The following is a 23,078-nucleotide window of genomic DNA, read 5'->3' on the forward strand; positions in this document are numbered from 1 at the left end:
CAAGGCTTGGGACTGGAAGTATTTCTAGAGGGGCTCAGGGCAGGGGACATGGTGGGTGACAGGGCAGACGGAGTAGAGGGGTGGGGGCAGCTGAGGAGCTCGGAAAGGTCAGAGATCAGATCTGAGAGTTATAAACATCCCACGAGAGCACCTCGGGGAGTGACTGGACAGGGGAAGCAGATGGAGCTCCCTTTGGCTCCTGGACACCCAAGTCTGCCCTCAGGATGCCGGCCAGAGTGGGGGGAGTTTGTGCCCCCCCCCAAGTGGGTAGATAAACGCCCGGCTCCCTCCTGCCTCTGGTGGATCGAAATTGCTGGGTCAAGGGATCAAGGAATATGTCCATTAAAAGATGAATGGTGTAGTGACCGCCCCATTGAACAGTGTTCAAGATTCCCAACTGCTTCTTGCTGCAAGTGATTGCAACCCAGCCTGGAAACTTTCCCTTGAGCACACGACTTGATATCCTCAGGAGGTGGTAGCCCAGCCTCTCACCCCTGGAGTGGAACCACTTTAGGTGCGTGCTCTAAGCACTCCCCCAGGGTCCCCAGGGGCGGAGGAGGTGGGCAGCGCTGCCCACGAAGTCACCTGCTCGCTGCTGCCCCCTGCAAGGCTCTTCCCCGCCACGTCCCTACCCCTCAACTGCCTTCCTCCGGGATATACCCACCTTCGAATCCTAGTCTCAGGATAGGATTCTGAAGGGAGTACCCCAAACCGAGACAAGGCAAGACTGAGACCTGTTGGGAAGAGATGGGAGGACCCGGACGTGGTGGTGATTCTGAGTAGCGACAGACAGTTTCGTCCATGGACACCACGCGTGTTTTATTGGTGGATACACACACAGGAAAGGGAGAAAGGATCCCCCACCCCCGACCGTGGATCTGAACTCCAGGCCCTCACTTTGGAGGGACGTTAACTGCTGGCTCTTTTCTAACGACGTGGGGAGGGAGACTGGGACCCCACGTGCCCTCGCCCCACGTGGGAGGAAGGACCCGTGCCACCCCTGGGTCCACTACCGAGCCCAGCCGTCGGCAGTGGGCAGACGGCGCAGGGGGGGTCCGGGCCGTAGGGGCTCTGCCAGGGGCCGGGACAGGAGCAAGGGATAGGGGAAAGTCTTGGGAAAGTCGCCGGGGCCCCCAGGGGCCGGCGAGAGGCGCTCGGACTTGATGCTGACTGGGGGGGTTGGTGGGGAGGCGCCACGGGCGGGGGGACCCTCCTCACTCAGGCTTCGGCTCCCACTGCAGGGAGAGACAGAGAGAGAGAAGGAGGGTTGTGAGCTCAGCGAGGAAGGGAGGAAAGCCAGGGAGGTGATATGGCTTGGGCAAAGGCTCAGCAGGAGGACCTTGGGAAAGGAGGGGGTGGCGGTCCCTCTTGGGGTTTCCAAAATAGCCACCCATCCCACCAAGAACAGACGGGAGGGGCTGAGTGTAGAACCAGGAGTGGCCACCAGAGGTCAGCAGTGGCTAGGGGCTTCGGAAGACTTGGAGGGACCCCCCCCCCACAACCACCCGAAACACGGAGCGGAGAGAGGAGGGGCAATTGAGGCACTTACCTCGGCTGGGGAGGGGCGGCTGGGGGCCCATCACCCCTGGAATGCTGCCAGGGGGCCAGGGTGGGGGGCTGCAGCAGGCCAGGGGGCGGAGGGGGGTCTCCCAGGCCATATTCTGGGGGGAAGGAGGAATAAATTGAGGCCCTGACCTCAGGGAGCCCCTTGCCCAAGCTTGACCTATCCCACCAGCCAGTTTTCAGTTCTGGTGGGTGGGGAAATGCTGACCACCAGCCCCGACCCCTCACCCCCAGCAGGCAGGTGTATGGATGTCTCCCATGGCAGGGAACATGGGGGGTGCATACCTGGGGCGCCTGCAGGGAGGAAGGGGAAACTCCCGAGTGGGGGTCCCGGAGCTGTGGCAGAGCATGGACTCTGTAGGCTACCATAGAGGCCTCTCTGTGGGGAGACAGGGTACAGGGGAAAATGAGGCCCACACACAGGCCATCCTGCCCTCCCCCAACAGCCCTGCTACACCTTCCCCTCACTCACTGAGGTGTTCAGTCCCCCTCGGGCCCCCGCCAGGCTACCAGGCAGGTCCGGCCTCCGCCCATCTGCTGCCAGGTACAGGGGTGGTGGTGTCTTGCTGGCAAGGTGGCTCGGTGAGAAGAGAGGGTGTGCCAGGCCTGAGGAGCAGGAAACCCCCAGAGAGAGGGCATGTGGCCATGTAATCTAACCAAGTCTGAGGTCCAGAGGTAATACACAGACAAGCAGTGCCTAAGCCAAGATCCCCCTACAACCCTCCTTGGATTCCCACCCCCTTTTGCCCCAGGGCCTGTGGCCCATGCTCACCTGGGGGCCCAGCTTTGGGGGCTGCGGGCCGGAAAGGAGAAGGGCGGCTCTGGGCGGGGAGGGCCTCCCCAAGCCCACTGGGGTCGCAGCCTGGTGGGGGCAGGGCCCCATATACCATGTCCGGGCTGGGCATAGTAGGGGCTGCTGGCTGAGGGCAGAGAGGATGGGATTGGTTGGAGGAACATGGAGACAAGGGCATCAAATCCCAGACAGAAAATCAGAGGCCAGCCTCCACCTCTGGAAGCCCTTGCTACTCCTCCCTCTGGCCTAACCCCACATGATGGAAGGAGCCTGTGTCTGGTGCTGTCACTCACTGACAGGCCCAGAGCTGAGGCTTCTTGCTCAGCATGGGGTTGGCACCGAGGGGGCTTCCCAGGGTGTTGGATGAATCAAAGAAATAAAGGAGGAAGGAAATGGCTGGCCATTGAACTCTTATTCATCCTTCAAAACCCCAACTATAATGCCCACTCCTCCAGGAAACCTTCCCTTTCCACCTAGGCAGAGACCTGCTCCCTAACTCTAGACTTCTTGGCCTTAGGTCCTTGTCTGGGTCTCAGCCTTGACCACTTGGGCCTAGGAGGTGAGGGAGGGCCCCTTCGTGGTGGTGCAGGAAGTCACTTACATAGAGCCGGGGCCGGGGCAAGGCTGGGTCACCCCCGTCACCTGCCAACCTTCGCAGCTTCTCTCCTGGCCCGTCAGGCCCTTCATCTGGCTCCAGCTCTGGTCCATCAAGGCCCACACCCCTCCGCTTCAGTGTCTGTGGGGAGGGGAGACAACAGGGTGACCCTCCCCCGATCCTAGCCAGGGAACCTGGTTCTATGGGAGAGGGAAGATACCGCCCCCACCCAGCTCTGTGGGTGGATCGGAGTGCAGGCGCAGCCTGTTCCAGCCAAATCCCATTGACCAAAAACCCTAGTGAGTTATCATCTAGCAAATTCCAAATGTGTGTGAGAGAGGGACTGTCCTGCCCTGGGACCAGAGAGGCCCAGGTCACACAGTGGGGGCCAAGATCCACTGGCCCTGCTGGCACTGTCCTAACACTCCTGAATACAGCCCTGGTACCTCCGTTCCGCACTGGAGTGCAGCCTCCGTGCCTGGCGTGCGACAGGTATTTCATAAATGTTGGAGGACAACCTTCTAGGCTTTCCTGAGCTGCTTCCCCCAGGACCTGCACACTCCTGGAGCCCTGCCTCTCCTTTGACAGCTTCTCCCCAACCCTCCTGAAACATTAGGGGTCGCCACGTGCAGCCCCAGGCCTACTGGTCTCTCCATCTCCATCTCTGGGGCTTCAGCTTCCCATCTTGGGAAAAGATTCCCATGTCCAAAGGGAAGTGATCTCGCCCAGCCTGGGTTGCGGGTGTGGGGACGAATCAGCTAGTGCCGGGCTGCTTCTGTCCCTTTCTCCTGGGGACACAGCAGCTCAGACAAAAACACTCTGCGCCCTCAGTGAGGTCTGCTTGCTCTCTGCCCTCACCAAACAGGGGACAGGATTCAATGAGGTGTGTGCGGGGCACACAGTGGATGTTTTTATCTCTACTGTGGGGCAGCTGCCCCTCGGAGGGACCCCACATTGCCTCAAACCTGCTTTTACCAGCAGTAAAGCCAGGTTGCAACACTCGTCTTTTGTGCCAAGAGTCCCTAGGCTCGGAGCAGGCGCAGGGAGCTGGACCTCAGGGCGCTGGGAGGAGGGCCCCAGGGGTACCTCGAGGATGTCGGTGTTGGTGCGGCTCTCGTGGGGCTCACTGTACTCTGTGTACTTCAGGAGCACACGGTCCATGTCCGTGCTGGCATACTGGAAGAGGCGATTGGCGCTGTTGAAGATGATGAGGGCGATCTCACAATCGCAGAGCACGCTCAGCTCATAGGCCTTCTTCATCAGCCCGAACTTCCGCTTAGTGAATGTCACCTGGAGCCAGGACCCACAGGTGGGGTGGGAGAAGACATGGATTGGGGGTGGTAAGGAGGAGATGGAGGGGCCTAACTGTTCCCTGAGCATGCCTCAAGATTCTGTGCCTTATGCATGCTGTCCTTTCTGGCTGCTCCCCTACTTCTCACTTCTCAACCCGGCCAACTCCTATTGGTGCTTCAAAACCTTGTCCAAATGTCCTCTCCTTTGGGAAGTTTCCTGGGTCTCCAGGACAGGGCCCACATTCCCTCTCTGAGCTTCCTCGGTTCTGTGCCTCCCTCTGGACCAGCCCTCTGAGTTGGGTGGGTTTGTGTCAAACTTCATCTCTCCCGTGACTGGGGCTCCAGTCATCAGGGAGAATAAATGAATAAATCATCATGAAAATGAGCAAATGCTACCTGTCAAACTCCGGACACCGCATCAAGGCTCCCCATGCCCTTGCAGCTCCCCCAAATGGACAGGCCTTTGCCCAGGCTGGGTCTGCTGCCAAGAACGCCTTTCCCCCAGCCACTGTTCCCCCTCCCCCGCCCCCGTGAACTCACCTGCCGATTCCTTTGGTCCAGAATGCGGGAGATCTGGATTTTTTTCCTCCCCATTGTGCCAGGCTGGGTAGAGCGACCTTGGCCTTGCAGGAAAGGAAAAGAGGGCAGAGTGGGTGGATGGAAAGTGAGACCGGGACCCAGCCTCCCTTCTGTCTTCCGCCTGCCCCTGCCAAGCTCTGAGGGAGAGATGATGGGGGGAAATCAAGGCAGGCTGGGTCACCCCCACAATCCCCACTCTCAACTGGCCCCAGAGGCAGTAGATGCTCAGTGAACACTTTTGGACCAACTCCACATGAAGAGAAGGCTAACCGAGGGCAAAGGATCGGGGTACAGATGCCCCACCCCTGCCTCTAAAACAAAACAAGCTGGTAATTGTGGGACCTCGGGGGAGCCTGACCTTCCTAAGCCCCTGTGCATGTGCAGTGGGGATAACAGTGTCACGCACAGCCCAGTGTTGTTGGGAGATAAAATGAGCTAACCCCCGTGAAGCATTCAGATCCGCCGAGCACACAGCCGGTGCTACATATGCACTGCTGTTATGAATACTAGCAACAGCCTAAAAGCCCTTGATGGGCCAGGTTGGATGGACATCTGATGCCGATACCTGGCAGCGCTCAGGAAACATTGCTCCCTGAATCACTGATCTTGAGCCACTGGAAAAAAAAAAATTTAAAAGCCTGGTACGCACATCGGACACCTTTAAGCCATTCGATTCAAAACAGCTCCCCAACAAGCAAGATCCAGGGCTGTGATTATAAGAAAACATATATTTAAAAATTGCATTGAGAGTAGAAAAGACTAGAAGGAAATGAGCAAGATAGGAGTCACTGCTGGGTGGAAATTTATGGGTGAATTTTTCCTCCTTTGTAAAAAATTTAGATGCAATTCGCACCACCTAAAAATCACCATTTTAAAGTGTGCGATTCAGTGGCACTTAGTGCATTCACATTGTTGTACAACCATTACCTCCAGCTAGTTCCAGAAAGTTTTCATCCCCCAAAAAGGAGACCCCGTGTGTATTAGCAGTCACTCCCCATCCTGCCTCCCCAGACCCTGGCAACCACAGATCTGCTGTCGCTATGGACATGTGCATTCTAGAGGTTTCATGTAAATGGAAACGTACAACGTGTGACCTGTGGTGTCTTTTTTTTTTCTTCCCTTTTTGATTATCTGAATTTTCTAACTTTCCCCTCTCAGCGATTATAGATTATATCCATTTAAAAAGAATTGGGGCGCCTGGGTGGCTCAGTTGGTGAAGTGTATGCCTTTGGCTCAGGTCATGATCCTGGGGTCCTGGGATCGAGCCCCGCATCGGGCTCCGGGCTCATCAGGAAGACTGCTTCTCCCTCTGACCCTCACCCCACTCGTGCTCTATCTCTGTCAAATAAACAAACAAAAAAAATCTTAAAAAAAAATAACAGGGGAGACCTGGGGGCTCAGTCAGTTCAGCATTTGACTTTTGATTTCAGCTTGGGTTCTGATCTCAGGGTCCAGGGATTGAGCCCTGCAGGGGGTTCCAGGCTCAGCGGGGAGCCTGCTTGAGGATTTTTCTCTCCTTCCCCCTCTGTCCCTCCCCCCTCTCTCTCTCAAATGGACAAATGAATCTTTAGAAAATAAAAAGAATAACAGGTGGGAGTAGGTCAGGACACCCTGAAAAGGCCTCAAGCTTAGAGCTCACACTGGGGTTTGGGCCTGAGATCTGCTTGAGAGAAACCCTGGACCCTTCTCATGAGGACCTTGGATCTCCCTGGAGGCGTGCTCAAGGGTGAAAATGGACAGCTGGTGGAGGACAACATGTCCCCAAGATGTGCAGCACGTTGGGTCCAGGCCTTCCCCAGCTCTCCCCTTGCAGGGCTCCTCGGAATGAAGGAGTCACGTTGCCCACCGTGTAGCATCCATCCCACTGTGCAGACAGCCACCCCGAGGCATCCAAGACCCTTCCACCAAGTCTATGACCACATGACCTCCTGGCCCCTCTCATGTCACAGGTGACTAAGGCTTCAGGTGAGTGGCCTGCCCAAGGTCAGGTGGGCCTGCGGTCAGGTCCCAGACAGCCTCTGACCCACTGGGCAATCCTCAGCAAGGGAGGCCTCTCCCTAGGCCTCAGTGTGCTGTTCTGTGGAGAGGCTGGCTATGAAATGCAGAGCACCTGACCCAAGGCCTGGGAATGAGCTCTTGGGAAGTGTAGGAAAATGTGGGTCCATCTCCAGGAGCAACCATACCTGCTTCCCAGACTCCAGCTCCAGGGGTTTGGGTGGGACCCCCCCCCCCACACACACACACACACTGTTCCAGAGTCCCACGGCCCAGGAGCGTTAGACACTGTCGTATTTGGCTTGTTGTGTGACCCCAGGTGTGCCTTCAACTTTCTCTGGTCTGGGTCTCTGAACGGTCATAACTATGCAGAGCCAGAACCCACGGGAGCCCCAGCCCTGGCCCCCCAGCTCCAGCTTGACTTGCTAAATTTAACTTTCCGGGCTAATTTTAATCCCTGGCCGGAATCGGGTGCGTTCCCACGGCTGGGACGTGTTGCCCCCGCCCTGACAGGTCCCTTGGGACAGAAGGGGGGCACTGGTCCGGAGGTCCTGGTGCCAAGGTGACTCCGGAAATGCCCCCGTGCCTGGGGTCCCATGGGAACATGGGACTCAGACATGAATCTCCAGGCCTGGAAGATCTGAATCTGGACCCTTCTCAATCTGTCCCCAGTTTAGACAAGGACATCTTGGCCAGGGCAAGGCTCATATAATGAGGGAGACCCATGAGCCAGAAGGTGGGGGCGTTTCTCTCTAAACTGAGACCCAAGAGCCGAGACAGGAAGTGAGTTCCAGGTAGAAGGAGGAGCGGACCCAAAGGCCCTGAAGAAGGACGAGACACAGTAGTGAGGCTGGAGGGAGGAGTCCAGGGGTAGAGGCCACAGAGACAAGGTCACCCCGGGTCCTCTGATCTGTGGGGGGGACTGTGGGTTTTGGTCTAAGAACGACAGAGAGCCATGAGAGGGTTTTGAGCAAAAAGGAATGGGGTTTGATTTATCATTTACAAACTTAGCCGCAGCTGCCATGGGGAGCAGGACTGTTGGGGGCCAGGCGAGAGATGGCAGGAGGCTTGAGGGGAGACCAGGGCTGTGTTCATCCGGGCAGAGACTAGGGGTGAGGCCCCCTCTGTTCTAGGCCTACATCATGCCCTTGAAATCACTGTACCCCAGGGGTCTTTGGTTCCTCCCAAAGACACCAGATCCTCCTCTGCCATCTCTGGGTCCAGGCCTGACAGATGCAGATGGGCTCATGCAGGGGTTTGACTCTTCTGACCCTCGATGACCATGGAACCCCCAATCCTCACCCAAGAACCAAAGTCATCCCAATTCTGGCCCTTGAGTGATCTACCCAACATACAGCTCTGATCATACCTCCTTCTTGCTCACACACTCTTCATGGCTCCCCTCTGCCCTCAGGAGAAATTTCTAGTCCCCAGCCTGGCATTTGAGGCCCTGCCCCAATCAGCCCCTGTCCATCTTAATCTACCTTCAACAAAATGACTCTGCCTGGAAAGCCCTTTTTTTTCACTTGGCCAACTCCTATTCACACTTCAAAACCCAGCTCAAAAAATTAATTCCTCTAGGAGGCCCTCCCTGCCCTCACTCTGGACTCCTACAGCTCCCGAACTTCCCCTCCAGTTTTGACCCCATGGGGCCAGGCGTGTGTATATCCAGCTCTGTCTCCCTCAGACTGGAAGCCCCTCAGGACCAGATTTAGTGAATGGAGCAGGTCAAGAGAGACTCTGAACTCCCCCCAGCTTCCCTCAACAACTTCCTCTCAGACTCCCCCAGCTGACTCCCTACCCAGAAATACATGGGCATGCAAATCCAGTCACTCAGCGTTGACCTGCTTCAAGCCCAGGTGTGAAGGGCCAGCCAGGGAACGCGGAGGCGGAGGGCCCGGACTGTGCATATATATTTGTACTCACATGCAAATCCCCACTGAGCCGCAGACGGGCCCGGTGGCCTGTTCTCCAGATGTTGGCGTGATCGGAACTGCTGGGGGGAGGCGGCAGCACATGCTGGATGTGCCAGGCACGAGGGGGGAGGCCTCTTCCGTGCACACATCCCCCCTCTACCCCCACGCTATCCAGCCAGAAAGCAGAGAGTTTGTGGCGTCTGTCCAGCAGAGAAGCAAAGAGATGGACCCATTGACCCGAGAATGGAGCGGGAAGAAGGGCCAGGAGAAATCCAAGAGGGCATCTCAGAGGAGGAAGCATGTAGTTGGGCCTTGATGGACAGGTTGGATGGGGGGGTCTGAGCAGATGGGAAGGGGGTGGGCATTTGAAGCTGAGAGTCCATTACCTCCCTACCCTTTTCTTCATGTCCTCATACTTAGCATATATTAAATATCCACCATGTGCCAACCCCTTTAATAAGCTGATCACAAAAGAAGTAGAAAGTTTAAGTAGACCAATGACCATAGAAGATTAGAAAAGTGACTCAAGACCTACCATTAAAAGGACAGCAGGCCCACATGGTTTTATGGCTCTTATCAAACCTCAAAGGAGAGGGAAATGCAATGTTATTGAAACTAACCCAGACCTTTGCAAGCAATGAGAATTGCCCAAGTCATTTTTACAAAAACTCCTATATGTCAGAACCCGACTAAGTCCAGAGAGAGATGTATTGACCACAAAAGGGTCAATGTGAACCAGAGATTTCAGGGAAGCTCTCCTGAAGAGGTGAGATTGGAGCTGAGACCTGAAGCACATAAAAGAGACAGCCAAGCAAGGGAGGAGCCAATCATGGAAGATTTTGTGGGGGTGAGGGGTATTCCTGGCAGGGGGATCTCCAAGGGCAAAGATCTGGAGCGATCAGAAGTTTGGTATTTTATTTTTATTTTTTAAGATTTTATTAATTTATTTGTCAGAGAGAGAGAGAGAGAGAGCACAAGCAAGGGGAGCGGCAGGCAGAGGGAGAAGCAGGCTTCCTGCGGAGCAGGGAGCCCAATGCAGGACTCAATTCCAGGATCCTGGGATCATGACCTGAGCCGAAGGCAGAAGCTTAACTGACTGAGCCACCCAGGTGTCCCAGGAGTTTGGTATTTTAAAGAAATCACAGAAGGCTGTACGGGCGGACAGTCTGATAGTGGGAAGAGGGGAGAGGGATGAAGGTTGGTGGTGGGGAAGACTGTGAGGGTCAGATCACATAAGGCCACCGTGAAGACTGTGGGCTTTACTCTGAGGTCAATGAGGAGCCATGGAGAGTTTGGGGGCAGGGGGGTCGGGATATAATTTTACAGTTTGAAAAATCCCCTTGTACTCTCTTACATGGCTGGTGGGAGGGGAAAGAGGCAGAGCCACTTGGGAAAACCAACTGGTGCTTCCTAAAGGTGAATCCGTCTTCCCTACGACCCAGCGATCTCTCTCCTCAGTATTCACCCAAGAGAAATGGGTCCATATTTTACCAAAGGACACAGACAAGAGGGTTTTCAGCAGCTTCATTCATCCTTGCGCCAAGCTGGAACCCACCCAGACGCCCTCCATGGGAGAACTGGCTACTACTCTCTCTACTAGACTCTATGATGGGACTACCACCTAGCACAGTAAAAGGATGCACTCCAGCTCCATGCAACCACACAGGTGCTGGACTCAACAGCAGGGACGCGCTGTGTAATCCCATTTACGTGAGGTTCCAGAAGAGGCGAAATTCCCTTTTACAGTGATGAGGGTCAGCACAGTGGCCACCCCGGGCAGGCACTGTGACAGGGCAGCGGGACTTGCAGGGGCTGCTCCCCAGCCCAGAGTCCAAGGACTCAGACGTGTTTCACTTGTGCAAATGTGTTAGCCCTACTCCGATGATTTGTGACTTTTTCTCTCTATGATTTATCTCAATCAAAAGATTTTTTTTATTTTTTTAAAGATTTTATTTATTTATTAGAGAGAGAGAATGAGAGATAGAGAGCACGAGAGGGAAGAGGGTCAGAGGGAGAAGCAGACTCCCCGCCGAGCAGGGAGCCCGATGCGGGACTCGATCCCGGGACTCCAGGATCATGGCCTGAGCCGAAGGCAGTCGCTTAACCAACTGAGCCACCCAGGCGCCCATCAATCAAAGGACTTTTTTTTAAAAAGCTTCCTCTGCTCAGGGTTGCCGTGGGGAGTAGCATCTAAGAAGGAGGAAGGTGACAGGGAGAGGCTGGGGCAGGTGACCAGGTGGGAGACGTGAGGCCTGAACTGGGACGGGGCAGGGGGTAGAAGTGGAAGAATCTCAACGGAAGGGCCTGGATCCACTGGTGGCATATGACAGCGGTGGAAGAAGAGCCTAGATCCCAGGCCTGAGCACTGGGCAGGGAAAGAACTGAGGACAAAGGAAGGTTTCCTGAGTGCCCGGAGCACCATAAACTCTCAACGGCTGTACCTGTGCTCACTAAGTCAATCAACAAACACCTCTGGGGTCCTTCAGGCCATAGACTATCACGTCTTTGACCTAGTGAGGCCTTTTAGCACCTTGGTGATGGAGATACTACAGGAACTGGAAAGAACGTCACCCTCCCACTGACCCTTCACCATTGCGTTCTCCCCGTGTGAGGACTCAGTTTTCTCACCTGTAAATGGGGGTGAGAATCCTTCTCCCCCACCAGCTGGGGAGGACGGGGTGGTGGATGGCTCTTCCAGAAGCCAGAAGGAAGAAGGGCCGGGCCTTGGGACTGGGGGCGCTGAGTCAGCGTGCCATCTTGCAAGACCACAGTGACACGCTGGGTGATATCAAGCCCCCACTTCCTCCCCCATAAAATGGGTCACAGAATTCTGACCTCAAAGGCCTTGTGGTGAGAGTTTGAGAGACAAGACCAGGAGCCAGTCAAGTTCCCCTTCTTGGCTCCCAGTGGGGCTTAAATGGGGGGACGAGTGGCACAGTCACGCTGCCGGACCCTGGAGCCCAGAGGCCACAGCTTGGCGGGGCACCCGGACAGGGAAAGGAGGGAAGGAAAGGAGAAGTGAGAGGCAGGTGGGTGGGGGGGGAGGGGGCGGGGAGGGCCCACGGGGATGCGGCGAAGCGGGGAGGGGGCGCTGCTCCTGGGTGGCTGCAGCGAATCAAGCCTGCAACCCCGCCTCACGCAACCCAGGAGGTGGTTTCATCACCTGTTCCCCAAGTACCTCATTACAGGCGACAGGAAGAGCCCCTTGGAAAGCTGGGACCCTCCCCCTCCCCTCTCTTGAGGGCTCAAGCTGTTCTGACCCCAGCTGCCAGCGACCCTCCCCTCCCCAGCAGGGGCCCTGGGCCTGCCTCCTACCCTGGGGGCCAGGGGAGATGGTGCCCCAAGTGGGGGGCCTCTGTGGGTGACCTAGGGGCTGGCTCAGCCCAGAGTAGTCCCCGAGGGCAGGTGGGCTCTGGCAGTGACTCTGGTGTGGCCAAATTTGTGTGGGCCTCAGTTTCTTCCTCCAGGAAATGGGGAGAGTCAGGGCTGCCTTGCTGAGCTGGGGTTGGGGCGTGCTGGGGCTTCACAGTAGGTGTTCTGTACTCCTCCTTCCCCTGTGCATCGAGCTTTCATGGTCACATGGTCACCTCTACTCAGTCCTGGGAGGTGCCCAGATCAGGCAAGGGCCCTAGGCAGACTAGGCAGGGGGGTTTAAGGAATAGGGGGACAAGAAGAAAGCCCATTCCTCAAATGGACAGATGAGGGTAGGGAGATGCCCCACACGAGGTGTCCCCCAAACAATGCAGAGCCCCTCAAAATGCACAGATGCTTAAAACATACATAGGTCCGGACGCCTGGGTGGCTCAGTTGGTTAAGCGACTGCCTTCGGCTCTGGTCATGATCCTGGAGTCCCGGGATCGAGTCCCGCATCGGGCTTCCGGCTCAGCGGGGAGCCTGCTTCTCCCTCTGACCCTCTTCCCTCTCATGCTCTCTTTCTCTCATTCTCTCTCTCTCAAATAAATAAATAAAATCTTAAAAAAAAACATACATAGATCTCCCAGACACAGGCATCACCCTCAAACACATGTGGATCCCTCCATACAAAAGTCCCCAAAAGACATGCGGTCCAAAATACAGACCCCCCCAAACCCATGCAGCTTTCCAAACACACATATCCCCAAAACACACTCAGAGCAGCCTGCACGTGTAGACCCCCAAATACACACAGACCTCTCCAGACACACGCTGAGCCCCCGACACATTCCAATTCCCCAAATGCACCAGACTCCCAAATACACGCAGACACCCCCAAACATTCCATGCCCCCCAAACACATGCATGCTTGTTGTCCATTGCCCGTAGACCCCCAGACACAGGTAGGGCCCCCAGACCTGCCGTGGTAATAATGCCCAACCCTCTGGCTTCTGGAGCCAGAGTGGTGAGCAGCTCCACGGGAGGGTCGGGGGTTGGGGAGTCTGTGGGAAGTGAGCATCTGGGGTGGGTCACATATCTGGGCACTTCATGGGGGTCACAGGCTACGCCGGAGCAGGTGGCAGGGGATTATAGGGATCTTTGTGGTGATCCTGGGAACTGTAGGGGTCTGAGGGATGAGGTGTGTCACCCACATGCAGCTCTGAATCCCCAGAAACTGAGAATGTTCCAGTTGGAGAAGACCCCTTAGGGATCCCTTATCCATGAGTCCCTCTGATACCTATGGGGAAACTGAGGCCCAGTGGGGTCCCTCAGACCTCCCTTCCCCAGGTTTGCTCCTAGGAGGGCCCACTGTGGCCATGTGCTGAGAGGCCAGGGCTGTGGCTGTGGGCCTGGCCAGACCAGGGTTCAATTCCTGGCTCCAACGAACATTCATTGCCTGACATGCTCTGAGCCTTAGTTTCCCCATTTGTACTGCGAGTCCCCTGGGAGCTCCCTAGGCGCCCACCTACCTGTCCCTCCTCTTTAGAAAGGCCTCATCTACCAGCAAATTCTAGTACACCTTCTGCCCCTTTTCGGGCATCTGACACAGTAGTCCCACACAGACCTGCCACATTCCCGCCACTGGGCCTTTGCCCAGGCTGGCCCTTCCCCTGGTCCACCACCCTTGCCAGGCTTGCCCAGGTCTGAGGAGCTGCTCCATGTCCTTCGAGGCCAAGAAGAAATCCCTTTTTTTGGAGGCGCCAATTTTCCCAGGGGAGAGTCATCTCTCCCCGAGGCACTTAGCCCCACCGGAAACTTTCTGTACTTCTTTGCTACTTTCTTTGACGATCATGCTGTCCCACTACGATGTCCACTCAGTGAGGGCAGGGGTGGAAGCTCCCCAGTGCCCGGCACACAGCAGGCCCCCAGGCACCCTTCCTTGAGTGAATGAGCAAACCGCTTAATCAATGGAAGAAACATGGACAACTGGTTCAGTTTTCTTTTAAAGGCCTGTGGCCCACAAAACAAATCTGAGCCCTGCCCCCTTCCAGTTGGAGACCCCTGCTCTGAACAGCCACCCGCACAACAGCCCAAGTGGATGGCACTCATGCTCCTCTCAGGCCCAGGGACGGACCCTCCGTAGGTCCCACTGTACATCTGGGAAGGAAATCATGTCTCTCATCTACCAAGAAGGCCAGTTTCTCTGACACAGCCACTGCAAACAGAAGCCCACTACCCCATGCCACCTCCCTGAAGGGTTTGGGACCCTGACCCCTGGAGCTGGGAGAGACTCTACATTCAGAACCCAACCCTGCTGTCCCAGGTTGGAGCTCAGGGCCACCCAAGGCACCCAATGATGTCCCCCGAGCCATAGGGGCAACTGCAGGGACGGCCCAAGATTCCCCTCTCTTTGTTCCAGAGAAAGACGTCCCCGTGGGACCCCCAGAAATTCATCCCCTGAGGCCAGGGCCTCCCTGCTTGGGAAATTAGCACATCTGTCAGCGCTGGGCGGAAGGGACGGCCCATGGCCCAGCAGACCCAAGACATAGCCATCCGAAGATGGGGACTTTAGGCATCCGTGGTCCCCACTCTCTTCCCCCAGAAATGTCTGAGAGCACACCAGGTACAGGGGACATAGGGGCAGGGAGTGGACAGACCCAGCCCTGTGGGAGAGGTGACAACAGACACATAATCATGGCAGAGACAGAGACCTTCAAGGAAGAAATTCAACAGAGGGAAGCAGGAGGGATGGGTGGCAGGGGAAGGAGCTGGTTTGAACAGAGGGGTCGGAAGGGCCTTTCTGAAAAGGGGGTCCTCAAGGACGAGAGGACACCAGCCATGTTGGGATGTGGGGGAGAGACTGCCTGGTCGCAGAAATGGCAGGTGCAAAGGACCTGAGGTGGGAACATGCTGGTCAGCTTCCAGGTGCAGGGGGAGCCAGTGTGACTAAAGCAGGGGGAGCCGATGGAGACAGAGGAGGGCAGGGAGGCCACATGGGGCCTCAGGGGTGGAGATGAGAGGGTGGGCTGTAGAGCAGTGGGGAGCCATGGAGGGTGTGCAAGGAGGTGAGAGCTGTGGTCTGATTCAGGATTTTCAGAAGACCCCCTGGCTGCTGTGGGGAGGCCCTATTGAGGGGAGGCCAGGACAGCATTTGGTGAGAGACAGTGAGGGCTGTGGGTGTGGAAAGTGGACAGGGGCAGGCCTGTGCCCACAGCCTGTGACTCCTTGTGCCAACCGGCCTCAACTGCTCCCTGCTGAGGGCCCTGCCTTGACCCCAGGTGAACCTGGACCTGGTGAAGAGCAGGCCAGGAAAGCAGACAGCCCCGAGGCCTCCTTGGCCCTGGTAGAGGGTGGGGTGGGGATGGGCCTAGATGGGGCTCACAGGGACTTCCACTGGGTCACAGTTCGGATGGCGCCTCCTATTACTGAGTGCCTACTCTCTGCCCAGGCCCACATGCCACCTCCTTTACACACAGAACCTGCCTGACCCACAAACAGCCCAGTGAAGCGGAGATCACTGTCCCCATTTTACACAAGAGGAAGCAGTCTTCCCCGGGGCCACACAGCGAGACCCCCCAGATTCTCACTCTAGCCTCGCTTGTACCCCAGGGCTGTCCTGCTGCACCCCCAAATCACCACCCTTGCACAGTCTGAGAAGTGAGTCTGGGGCATCGTTGGGGTCCAAGACACTCACTCTTGGGCCTGGGGGGGGGGGGACAGGGCAGCCTCAGGTCCCAAGATGCAGGCCCAGGGAGACCCTCTTCTGGGGGTTGAGAAACAGGACCCAACCTCTGTGTGCACCCCACAGGGATTCAAGGGCCAGGGTTGGGGTAAGCTCTCTGACCCCAAATAGGATTCCAGTGTATGATAAATCCTCTCTGAAAAATGACATCTGTCTTCAGGTGTCTATGTTCCTCATATCTGAAGGCCAGACCCCTAACATTTCTACATTAATTGCATCTGAGTTGGGGTGACAAATGATTTTAATTCCCTTTCTCCTCTTAATTTGCATTTTCCAGATGTCTGCCTGGTTGGGTAATGATTTAACAAAATATCATTAGTTGGAGGTGGAATGTAAAACCGAGCTCAACTTGCTCAGGTCACAGGGGCAGCTGCAGAGCTCAGAGAGGGGCAGTGATCTGTCTGAAGTCACACAGCGAGAGGAGAGAGAAGACTGGGCCCCTCGTTCCTGGCTTTGTTGTTTCTGGATGGCAGAGGGGCAGCCTTGAGCCCATACTTTCTCTGAGGGGCCTGGATGTCTCCATCTGGCCTCAGTCTTCCCTCCTGCAAAGTGGGCACTCCAGACCAGATAAACAGCTTCCAGCTCTTGCAGGTGAGACCCCCAGGCCCTCAATGTTCTAAAATTTCGTTCCCTGGAAGTCAAGATTCACTCCTTGACTCAGGCAGTGGGAGGCAGGCATGGGGACAGGATGGAGGAAGGCTGACTTCTCCCAAAGCCCTTTTGACCTTTGCAGTCAAACCCCACACACTTGTCCTTCCCAGTGTAAATACTGTTTTGAACCCAGTTTCTGTTGCCCCAATAGCTGAGAGTTCTCATTACTGGATGCCAAATGTCCAGAGGTCCTGACTTTCCTGGGTGAGGATTTTGGGGCAGGCCAGGCATGGCCTCAGCTATCTCTGACTTCCAAGTCTGCAACAAGGGGACTGAGGATAGCCAGGTAGATCAGTCAGCCATGCCTGCAGCCCTGGACCCTAGGAGAAGTGGGGGGGGGCGGGTAGGGGGAGCATGACTGTGAAGGTAACACAGCCACCAGCTTGTCGTGTGCTGACAATCTCAGAGGGCTGTGGCTATTGTTCCTGTACCCATCTCCCCGATGGAGAAACTGAGGCACAGGGAAGCGGGTGACCCAGGCAGCTGTGCCACCCACCCACCCAGGGTTCCATACCTCCTATCCTGCCCCCAAGCTTCACAGGCACCCCGTGGGCCCAGCTGAGGCCCCACACTCGCTGCCTGAAGCTCAAACCCCACAGGGCAGGTAAGGGTCATGGCAGTCACAGGCACACATGGATAGTCATGCCACATGCAGATATGGGGCAGTGACACACAAGGGCAAAGTCATAGCAAGGCACTGGGTTGTGTACAAGGGCCTGGAGGATGTGCCAAGGGGTGCATCCCCGGAGAGGGGCACACTCCAGCTCACAGACCAGACACACAGCTCACAGACACATAACAGGGGCCCATGGCCCCACAACTTTGGACACACAATTCCCCAAATGACATCAAAACCCTCAGACACATGCCCCTTGGACACACAACCTCTCAGAAACACAACCCTTGGACTCGCAACCCTTTGGACACACCCTTCCCCTCAGACTCACACCCTTTGGACACAACCGCTCAGGACACACATCTCAGGCTCACATCCTAGGAGGCAAATCTCTTAAGACACAAAACTCTCCAACGCACCGCAGCACACTTGGACTTCCAAACCCAACCCTAACCACAGGTGCCGTTCAAATGACACCACACAAACCTCGGCCCGACGCGACACGCACCTGCTGGGCCCGGGGCCCTCTGGACGCTCACGGACCAGTCTTGCAGCTGCAGCACAGAGCTCGGAGCGCAGGGCTGCCACAGGTGCCTTCAGAATGTGCGGCCCCGCCCCCACGGGAGCTGATTGGGCGGGATGGGGCTCATTTGCATACGGGCCGTGATGGGCAGGCACTTGGGCGTGGCCCCGCCCCGGGAGTTCTGGAGACCCGGACTCAGACCCCGGAAGACGCTGAAAGGAGGGGGGCGTATAATGAAGAGACGGGACCAGGGCGGGGCTGGATCAGACCCGCCAGACTCCCCCCCGCCCTCACTGCGTGCCCTGACCTTACTACTGTGACCCTGACGCTAATTCGGACCCTGTCTCTAGTTCGGATCACTGCTAGCCCCAACCCTAGACTTATTCTAAACTGAGTGAAATACAACTCTGACCCAAGAGCCTGAAGGCCCCAGGGACCGAGCCCTTCTGGAAGCCAACACTGATCCTTGCTCTCACCCAAATGGAGGGACTGTTGTTGCTCTTGGGTCGCCGATGTGGGCTTGCTCATATGGGCCCCTGTGGCTGGATGCTTGCTTGCCTCCCGTGTCTCCACAGGAGGGCAACAGACCCCTCTGGCTGCTGCATGCCCTCCTCCACTTGAAAGGTCAGCTGTGTGCAGGGGGTGTGGCTTCCAGGACTAGACCCCCCGGCCCGGACCCCTGTATCCACTCCCTCCCTGGGATCCCAGCACCACCCAGCAGAGGGCCAGGTCCAGAAAGGAAATCAGAACAGGATTGGTGAGTGAATCAATGTGAATAGAATTACAAAATGAAGATGATTTTGGACTGGGTAATCCTAGAGAAGTCAGAGCTGCCACACACTCCCCCAACTCTGGGGAGCCAGGGAGGGCTTCCCAGAAAAGGGGGCGTTTTATTGGGCCTTGAAGCATGAACAGGAGTTTGCCACTGGGAGAAGGGTTTTCCAAGAGGCAAAAGCACTTGCAAAAGTGTAGAGGCAGAGTGCAGAGTATTCTTTGGTCGGGGAGATGAGGGAGACGAAGCCAGAGCAGTAGACAGAAGCAGACTGGGCTGGGCACCCAAAGAGAGGCTCGAGATGAAGAGGAGGGGGTCGATTTGGGGCAGATAAAGTGGGAGAACAGGTGGTTTGCAACAGCTGCCTGGTATCCACCTTCTTGGAAGACAACAGGAGATGGCTAGATTCCTGGACTCTGTGGGGACCATGCAGAGATGTGGGGTGGGGGGGACACTGAGGCAGGGAACTGGGGTTCTGGGAGGCCTCTCCCCAAACCTCAATCTACCCATCTGTGACATGGGCAGTTTGGATCCCTAGTCTGGGCAAAGCTTTCATCTTTGGACATAAGCTAGGTTTCACATTGTCAGAAGGTAGGGACCAGGGGTCCTGCCTCTGCCCCCACTACACTGCCCCACAATGCCCAACGCCAAACACTCAGATGTCCCAAGGACACACCAGAGCCCAGGCTAGGATAGGGGCTTCTGCCTTGGCTCCAAAGCGCAAAACAAGGCTTGGGGAGCATGGAGGTGGCTGGGGAGCCCCGGGCCCCGCGAGGGCTGCTCTGTTTACCTGTGGCTGCCCGCCCGCCTCTGATGCAACAGGCAGGCTCTGGTTACGTGAGGGCAGCAGCTGAAGCAGCTCTGGGAGTAGCCAGGACGTGTTGGGAAGGGTCTGCCTGACCTGAGCTGGCTGGGTCTACCCCCATGCATCCCACCCACTGCCCCCTCCCACCACTAGGGATCCCTCCCATGTTCCTGCCCCTGCTCCCCCACCACCACCACTCATGTTCCACACCCCCTTCCCATTCTGGCCAGTTCCACCTTCTATCACTTGCACTGTTTCCTATAACAGCCCCTCCTTTTTGTCTTTACCCCAGTTCCTGTCCTATACCCTCCCCCATCACTGGCTGTGTCACCCCATGTGAACCTTCATCCCCTTGCAGGGCAAAGTCTCAACCTCAGTCTTCTCCAGATGAGGGGACACCCTTAGTTGCTGGAGTATGAGGTTGGAGAGTGGAAGGGAGGGTTGGGGAGGAGTAGAAAGGGCCATAGAGGGGGATTTGGGAAGGGGCCTGGAGGATGGGGGATGTGTGCACAGGTGGAGCTAGGGTGAGAAGGTAGGAAGGAATGGAAAAGCTGCCTCTCCCTCCTCCAGATCCCCTCCCACAATGTCAGAATGGGAAGGCTTTGAAGGACCCTCCATGGCAAGTATAGTGTGGTCCAGTAGATAGGGCCTCAGGGTTAGAGAGCCTGGGTCCCCATCCCAGTTCCGGTTCCCACTCACTGCATGATCTCAGGCTGGTCACTGCACCACTGTGAGTCTGTTCGCTCATGTGCAAAATGGGGACAATAGCAGCCCCTCCTCCTGGAGGCTGGAATCATTTCGAGGCCCACCTTCAATGCCCCCTCCTCCCATCTGGGGTTCCTCTATCCCCATCCCTCCTCCCAGCCCAGCACTGACCCAGGCGGTTGGGGATGTCTGTGTCTGATTCAGTTTCCCCCATCATGGAGGCTCCTCCAGGCCGGGTCCTGTGTGTGGTGGCATCAAAGGGGTGTCTTCAAGGGTTTCTTAAAGAACTAGAGAGCCCTGGAGAGGGTCTGAGTGATGGGGGGGCATGGGGACCAAGCTTGAGGCATCCAAAGACTTTGCTGGGGGATGTGGCAGAGCTAGGAAGGAATTTCCGAGGGGTAGGACCCTCTGGGAGTGTAGAGCAGGCCTGAAATAAAAAACAGAACTTGGATTGGGGCTAAGGACAAAAAGCCAAAACTGAAGTCTGATTCCCATCCTGACCACTGTGGGCCAGCTGGAGGCAAGTCACTGTTCTCTTGGGCCTCCTTTTACCCCATCCACAGATTTGAAAGAGCCTGCGGTGGCCTCACAATTCACCCAGAGCTGAGATCCTTTTCAGGTCATCCCTACCCTCATGCATGCTAGGTTCCAGCTTGAATGCCTCATGGGACAAGGAGCTTACTGCCTCTCTCCCGGCTACCCTCAATTCCTATCTCTGGGGCTGTCCTGGGAGCAAATCCTACTGAGTCGGGTCTGGGAATGCCCACACCTCCACCTTGGCAAGGAGGGGAGGCTGCCAGCAGAGCCCAGGAGCAAGCACATGAGGGTAGGTGCGAGGTCCTGCTGGGTAAACCGGCCCCATGGAACCTTAGTTCACGCTCTGAAAAATGGGGGCAAGGACGTATGGGGTGAAAAAGAGCAGAGGATCACAATGCACCCAGCAGGAACAGCCAGGAATGTGGACAATGACCGCTTGGGAGGCCCACTGGCCTGACCAAGTCTTTGCTTCTTGCGCCCCCTGGTGGCCAGCGGGTGTGAACGTTCTCTAGGTGGGAGCGGGAGAGGGACATGCAAATGAATGCAAATAAACTAGCGACATAGGGAGCCCCCAGGCTGGGAGTGTGAGGGGTCTTCAGGCCAGAGTCCTGCTCTTTGAATGGAAAGGCTATGAGTCATTAGCTGAGATCGCACGGAGGGACTGTGGGTGATGCGGAGCCCTGGGAGGGTCTGGGGCACACCTCGGCTGTTCCCGCCTAGGTCACAGGGCAGGAGCAAGCCCTCAGCAGCCCCTGGAATATATGCCATTAACTTATTTAGCTGCCTGTCTGGCCTGTCCGTCTGACCCCTAGGTCTGACAGGGCTGGCCTGTCTTGCTCACCAGGGCATCCCCTGGGCAGGGCCTGGCCCACAGAGGGCAGTCAAGGTTTGCTGGACAAATGGCTGCTTGATAGACAGGTGGAAGGACAGTCGGACAAGAAGTGCCTTCAGAGTGGGCAAACAAGAGGGAGAGTGACTCTGGGGGATGCCACACACCAGTCAAGGCCACTAATGGGGTGGACTTAAGGATCCTCCCTCCCCGCAACACTGAGCTGGGGCAGTGCGGAGGCAGCATGGTGGACTGAGGCCCCTAATACATCCTAGAAAGGGGAAAGAACTGACCTATTTCCTGGCTGTGGGAGGTAGTCCTTCCACACCTCCTGTGTTCATGAACCCCGTTCTAGGCCCTCAGGCTCCTCCACAACACTGACACCCCACCAGGACCCTCTCTCCCCTAGGGTGCCCCTGACTCTTGGCACCACTCTCTTCCAACCAGAGCAGTGGGCCTGGGACTCACCCTGACTCTACCCCAAACAACTCCATTCTGCTCTCCCCGCTATCTGGTGCTGGATACTGCACTGACACACAGCTGACCTTGGAGGGGTACAAACTGTGCACCATGACCTTCCAGCCTTGACAGTCATAGCGGTCAGTATGGGCTCTCCTGCCAGCAGCAGATATTGACTCAGAGCAATTTTGGCAAATACAGTAAGGTGGAGACTAATGATACTGAGGCATCAAGTTTTGCTGGTGTCAGGTACAGATGGGTCTAAGACCCCACGAGTGTTCTTGGTCTCCCCTTCTATCTGCCTAGCTCAACAACCCTAATGGGAAGACGGTGACTTCCCCATGCTTCCCAGCAAAATTTCTGGGTGATACCTCTCCCTGGGTCACACACTCATCTCCACCCAGTCTCGGTGACCTGGGAGAGGGAGGCTCTGATTGGCCAATGAAAGGTAGCTTTTCCATATGGCCCGAGTCTGGGGTGGGCATTTCTGCTCAAGACAGAATGCGGGCCATGCAGGTAGGTACACAAATGCCCCCCTCAGCCTGTAGGGAAGGCCCAGCCCAGCCTTCCTTGTCCAGGAGGAGAAAGGGAGGACCAGAGAGACCCAGCTCTGGGCCCCATGTCACACAGCATGTCAGAGAGAGGGCTGGGACTAAGCCAGACGAGTCCGCTGTGTGACCTTGTACAGCTCATGCCACCTCTTGAAGACTCTTTTCCCATTTGTATTTGAGGGTGACACCTGCCTTACAGGGCTGCCTGAGGATGAAGGATGAAAAGATGACCCTTGCAAAAGCCCCAGCATAGTGCCAGGCACACAGTGAGTGGCTGATCAGGTTTAACAGGGTGGCAGTTATTGGTCTGAGGGGCCATGGCCATGACCGTGTCCATGATTGATGGGGGGCAGGCAGGTGTCCAGGGGCAGCAAAGCCTTATCTCTAGACATTCACAGAGGAACCGAGGCTCTGGGCAGAAGAGGAATGTGCTGACCACACTTACTCGGTCTTCAGTCCCTGCCAGACCCCAGAGTTGTGGCCAAAGGCCTGGCTTTAGTTGGGCTGGGGGATGAGGGTCAGGGAGAGGTGTGAGACCCTCAGGGCTGCAAGGCCACCCTGATGAGGCAGCACCTGAGGCAGGAGCCTGGTTGTGGGACTGGGAGAAGTGAAACCCAGGGCTTGGAGGGTCCGGGTATGACTCCCACTTCTGGTCAAGGGTGGTGACCCCGCCTCACCTCTCTGAGCCTGTTTCCTCTTCTATAAAAGGGAACTGTGCGTACAGGCCCAGGACTGGAAAGGCAGGTGAAGTCAGAAGCCGGGGAGACTGCAACTTGACCCTATAAAGACCACCAATCACCC

The 23,078-nt window shown here is 56.5% G+C and overlaps 1 protein-coding gene across 2 annotated transcripts; it reads right to left on the reverse strand.

Annotated features, from left to right (window-relative positions):
- Window positions 1-807: 807 nt before the first annotated feature.
- On the reverse strand, window positions 808-23,037 carry MEF2B (myocyte enhancer factor 2B). 2 transcript variants are annotated; one of them, XM_027583059.1, is made up of 11 exons: window positions 22,955-23,037; window positions 20,073-20,328; window positions 17,605-17,831; window positions 4,784-4,866; window positions 4,038-4,241; window positions 2,958-3,092; window positions 2,336-2,483; window positions 2,036-2,169; window positions 1,849-1,942; window positions 1,550-1,661; window positions 808-1,235 (listed from the first exon to the last, which is right to left on the reverse strand). In XM_027583059.1, the coding sequence occupies exons 4-11, from the start codon at window positions 4,835-4,837 to the stop codon at window positions 1,010-1,012; spliced, it is 1,107 nt and encodes a 368-aa protein (XP_027438860.1). In that variant the 5' UTR covers window positions 4,838-4,866; window positions 17,605-17,831; window positions 20,073-20,328; window positions 22,955-23,037; the 3' UTR covers window positions 808-1,009. The 2 variants fall into 2 exon arrangements, with proteins under 2 accessions (XP_027438860.1, XP_027438861.1); XM_027583060.1 differs by lacking the exons at window positions 20,073-20,328; window positions 22,955-23,037 and adding an exon at window positions 5,472-5,529 and having other exon boundaries at window positions 17,605-17,644.
- Between the last annotated feature and the right edge of the window lie 41 nt (window positions 23,038-23,078).

This window comes from Zalophus californianus, chromosome 1 (genome assembly GCF_009762305.2).
Source record: "Zalophus californianus isolate mZalCal1 chromosome 1, mZalCal1.pri.v2, whole genome shotgun sequence".
Classification (NCBI taxonomy): Eukaryota; Metazoa; Chordata; class Mammalia; order Carnivora; family Otariidae; genus Zalophus; species Zalophus californianus.

Coding starts and splice junctions, on each gene's coding strand:
- MEF2B (XM_027583059.1), bottom strand. CDS start 4,837: ATGGGGAGGAAAAAAATCCAGATCTCCCGCATTCTGGACCAAAGGAAT. Junction 1,943..2,035: donor GAGGGGGACTGAACACCTCA/GTGAGTGAGGGG, acceptor GTCTCCCCACAG/AGAGGCCTCTATGGTAGCCT. Junction 1,236..1,549: donor GCCGCCCCTCCCCAGCCGAG/GTAAGTGCCTCA, acceptor CTCTCCCTGCAG/TGGGAGCCGAAGCCTGAGTG.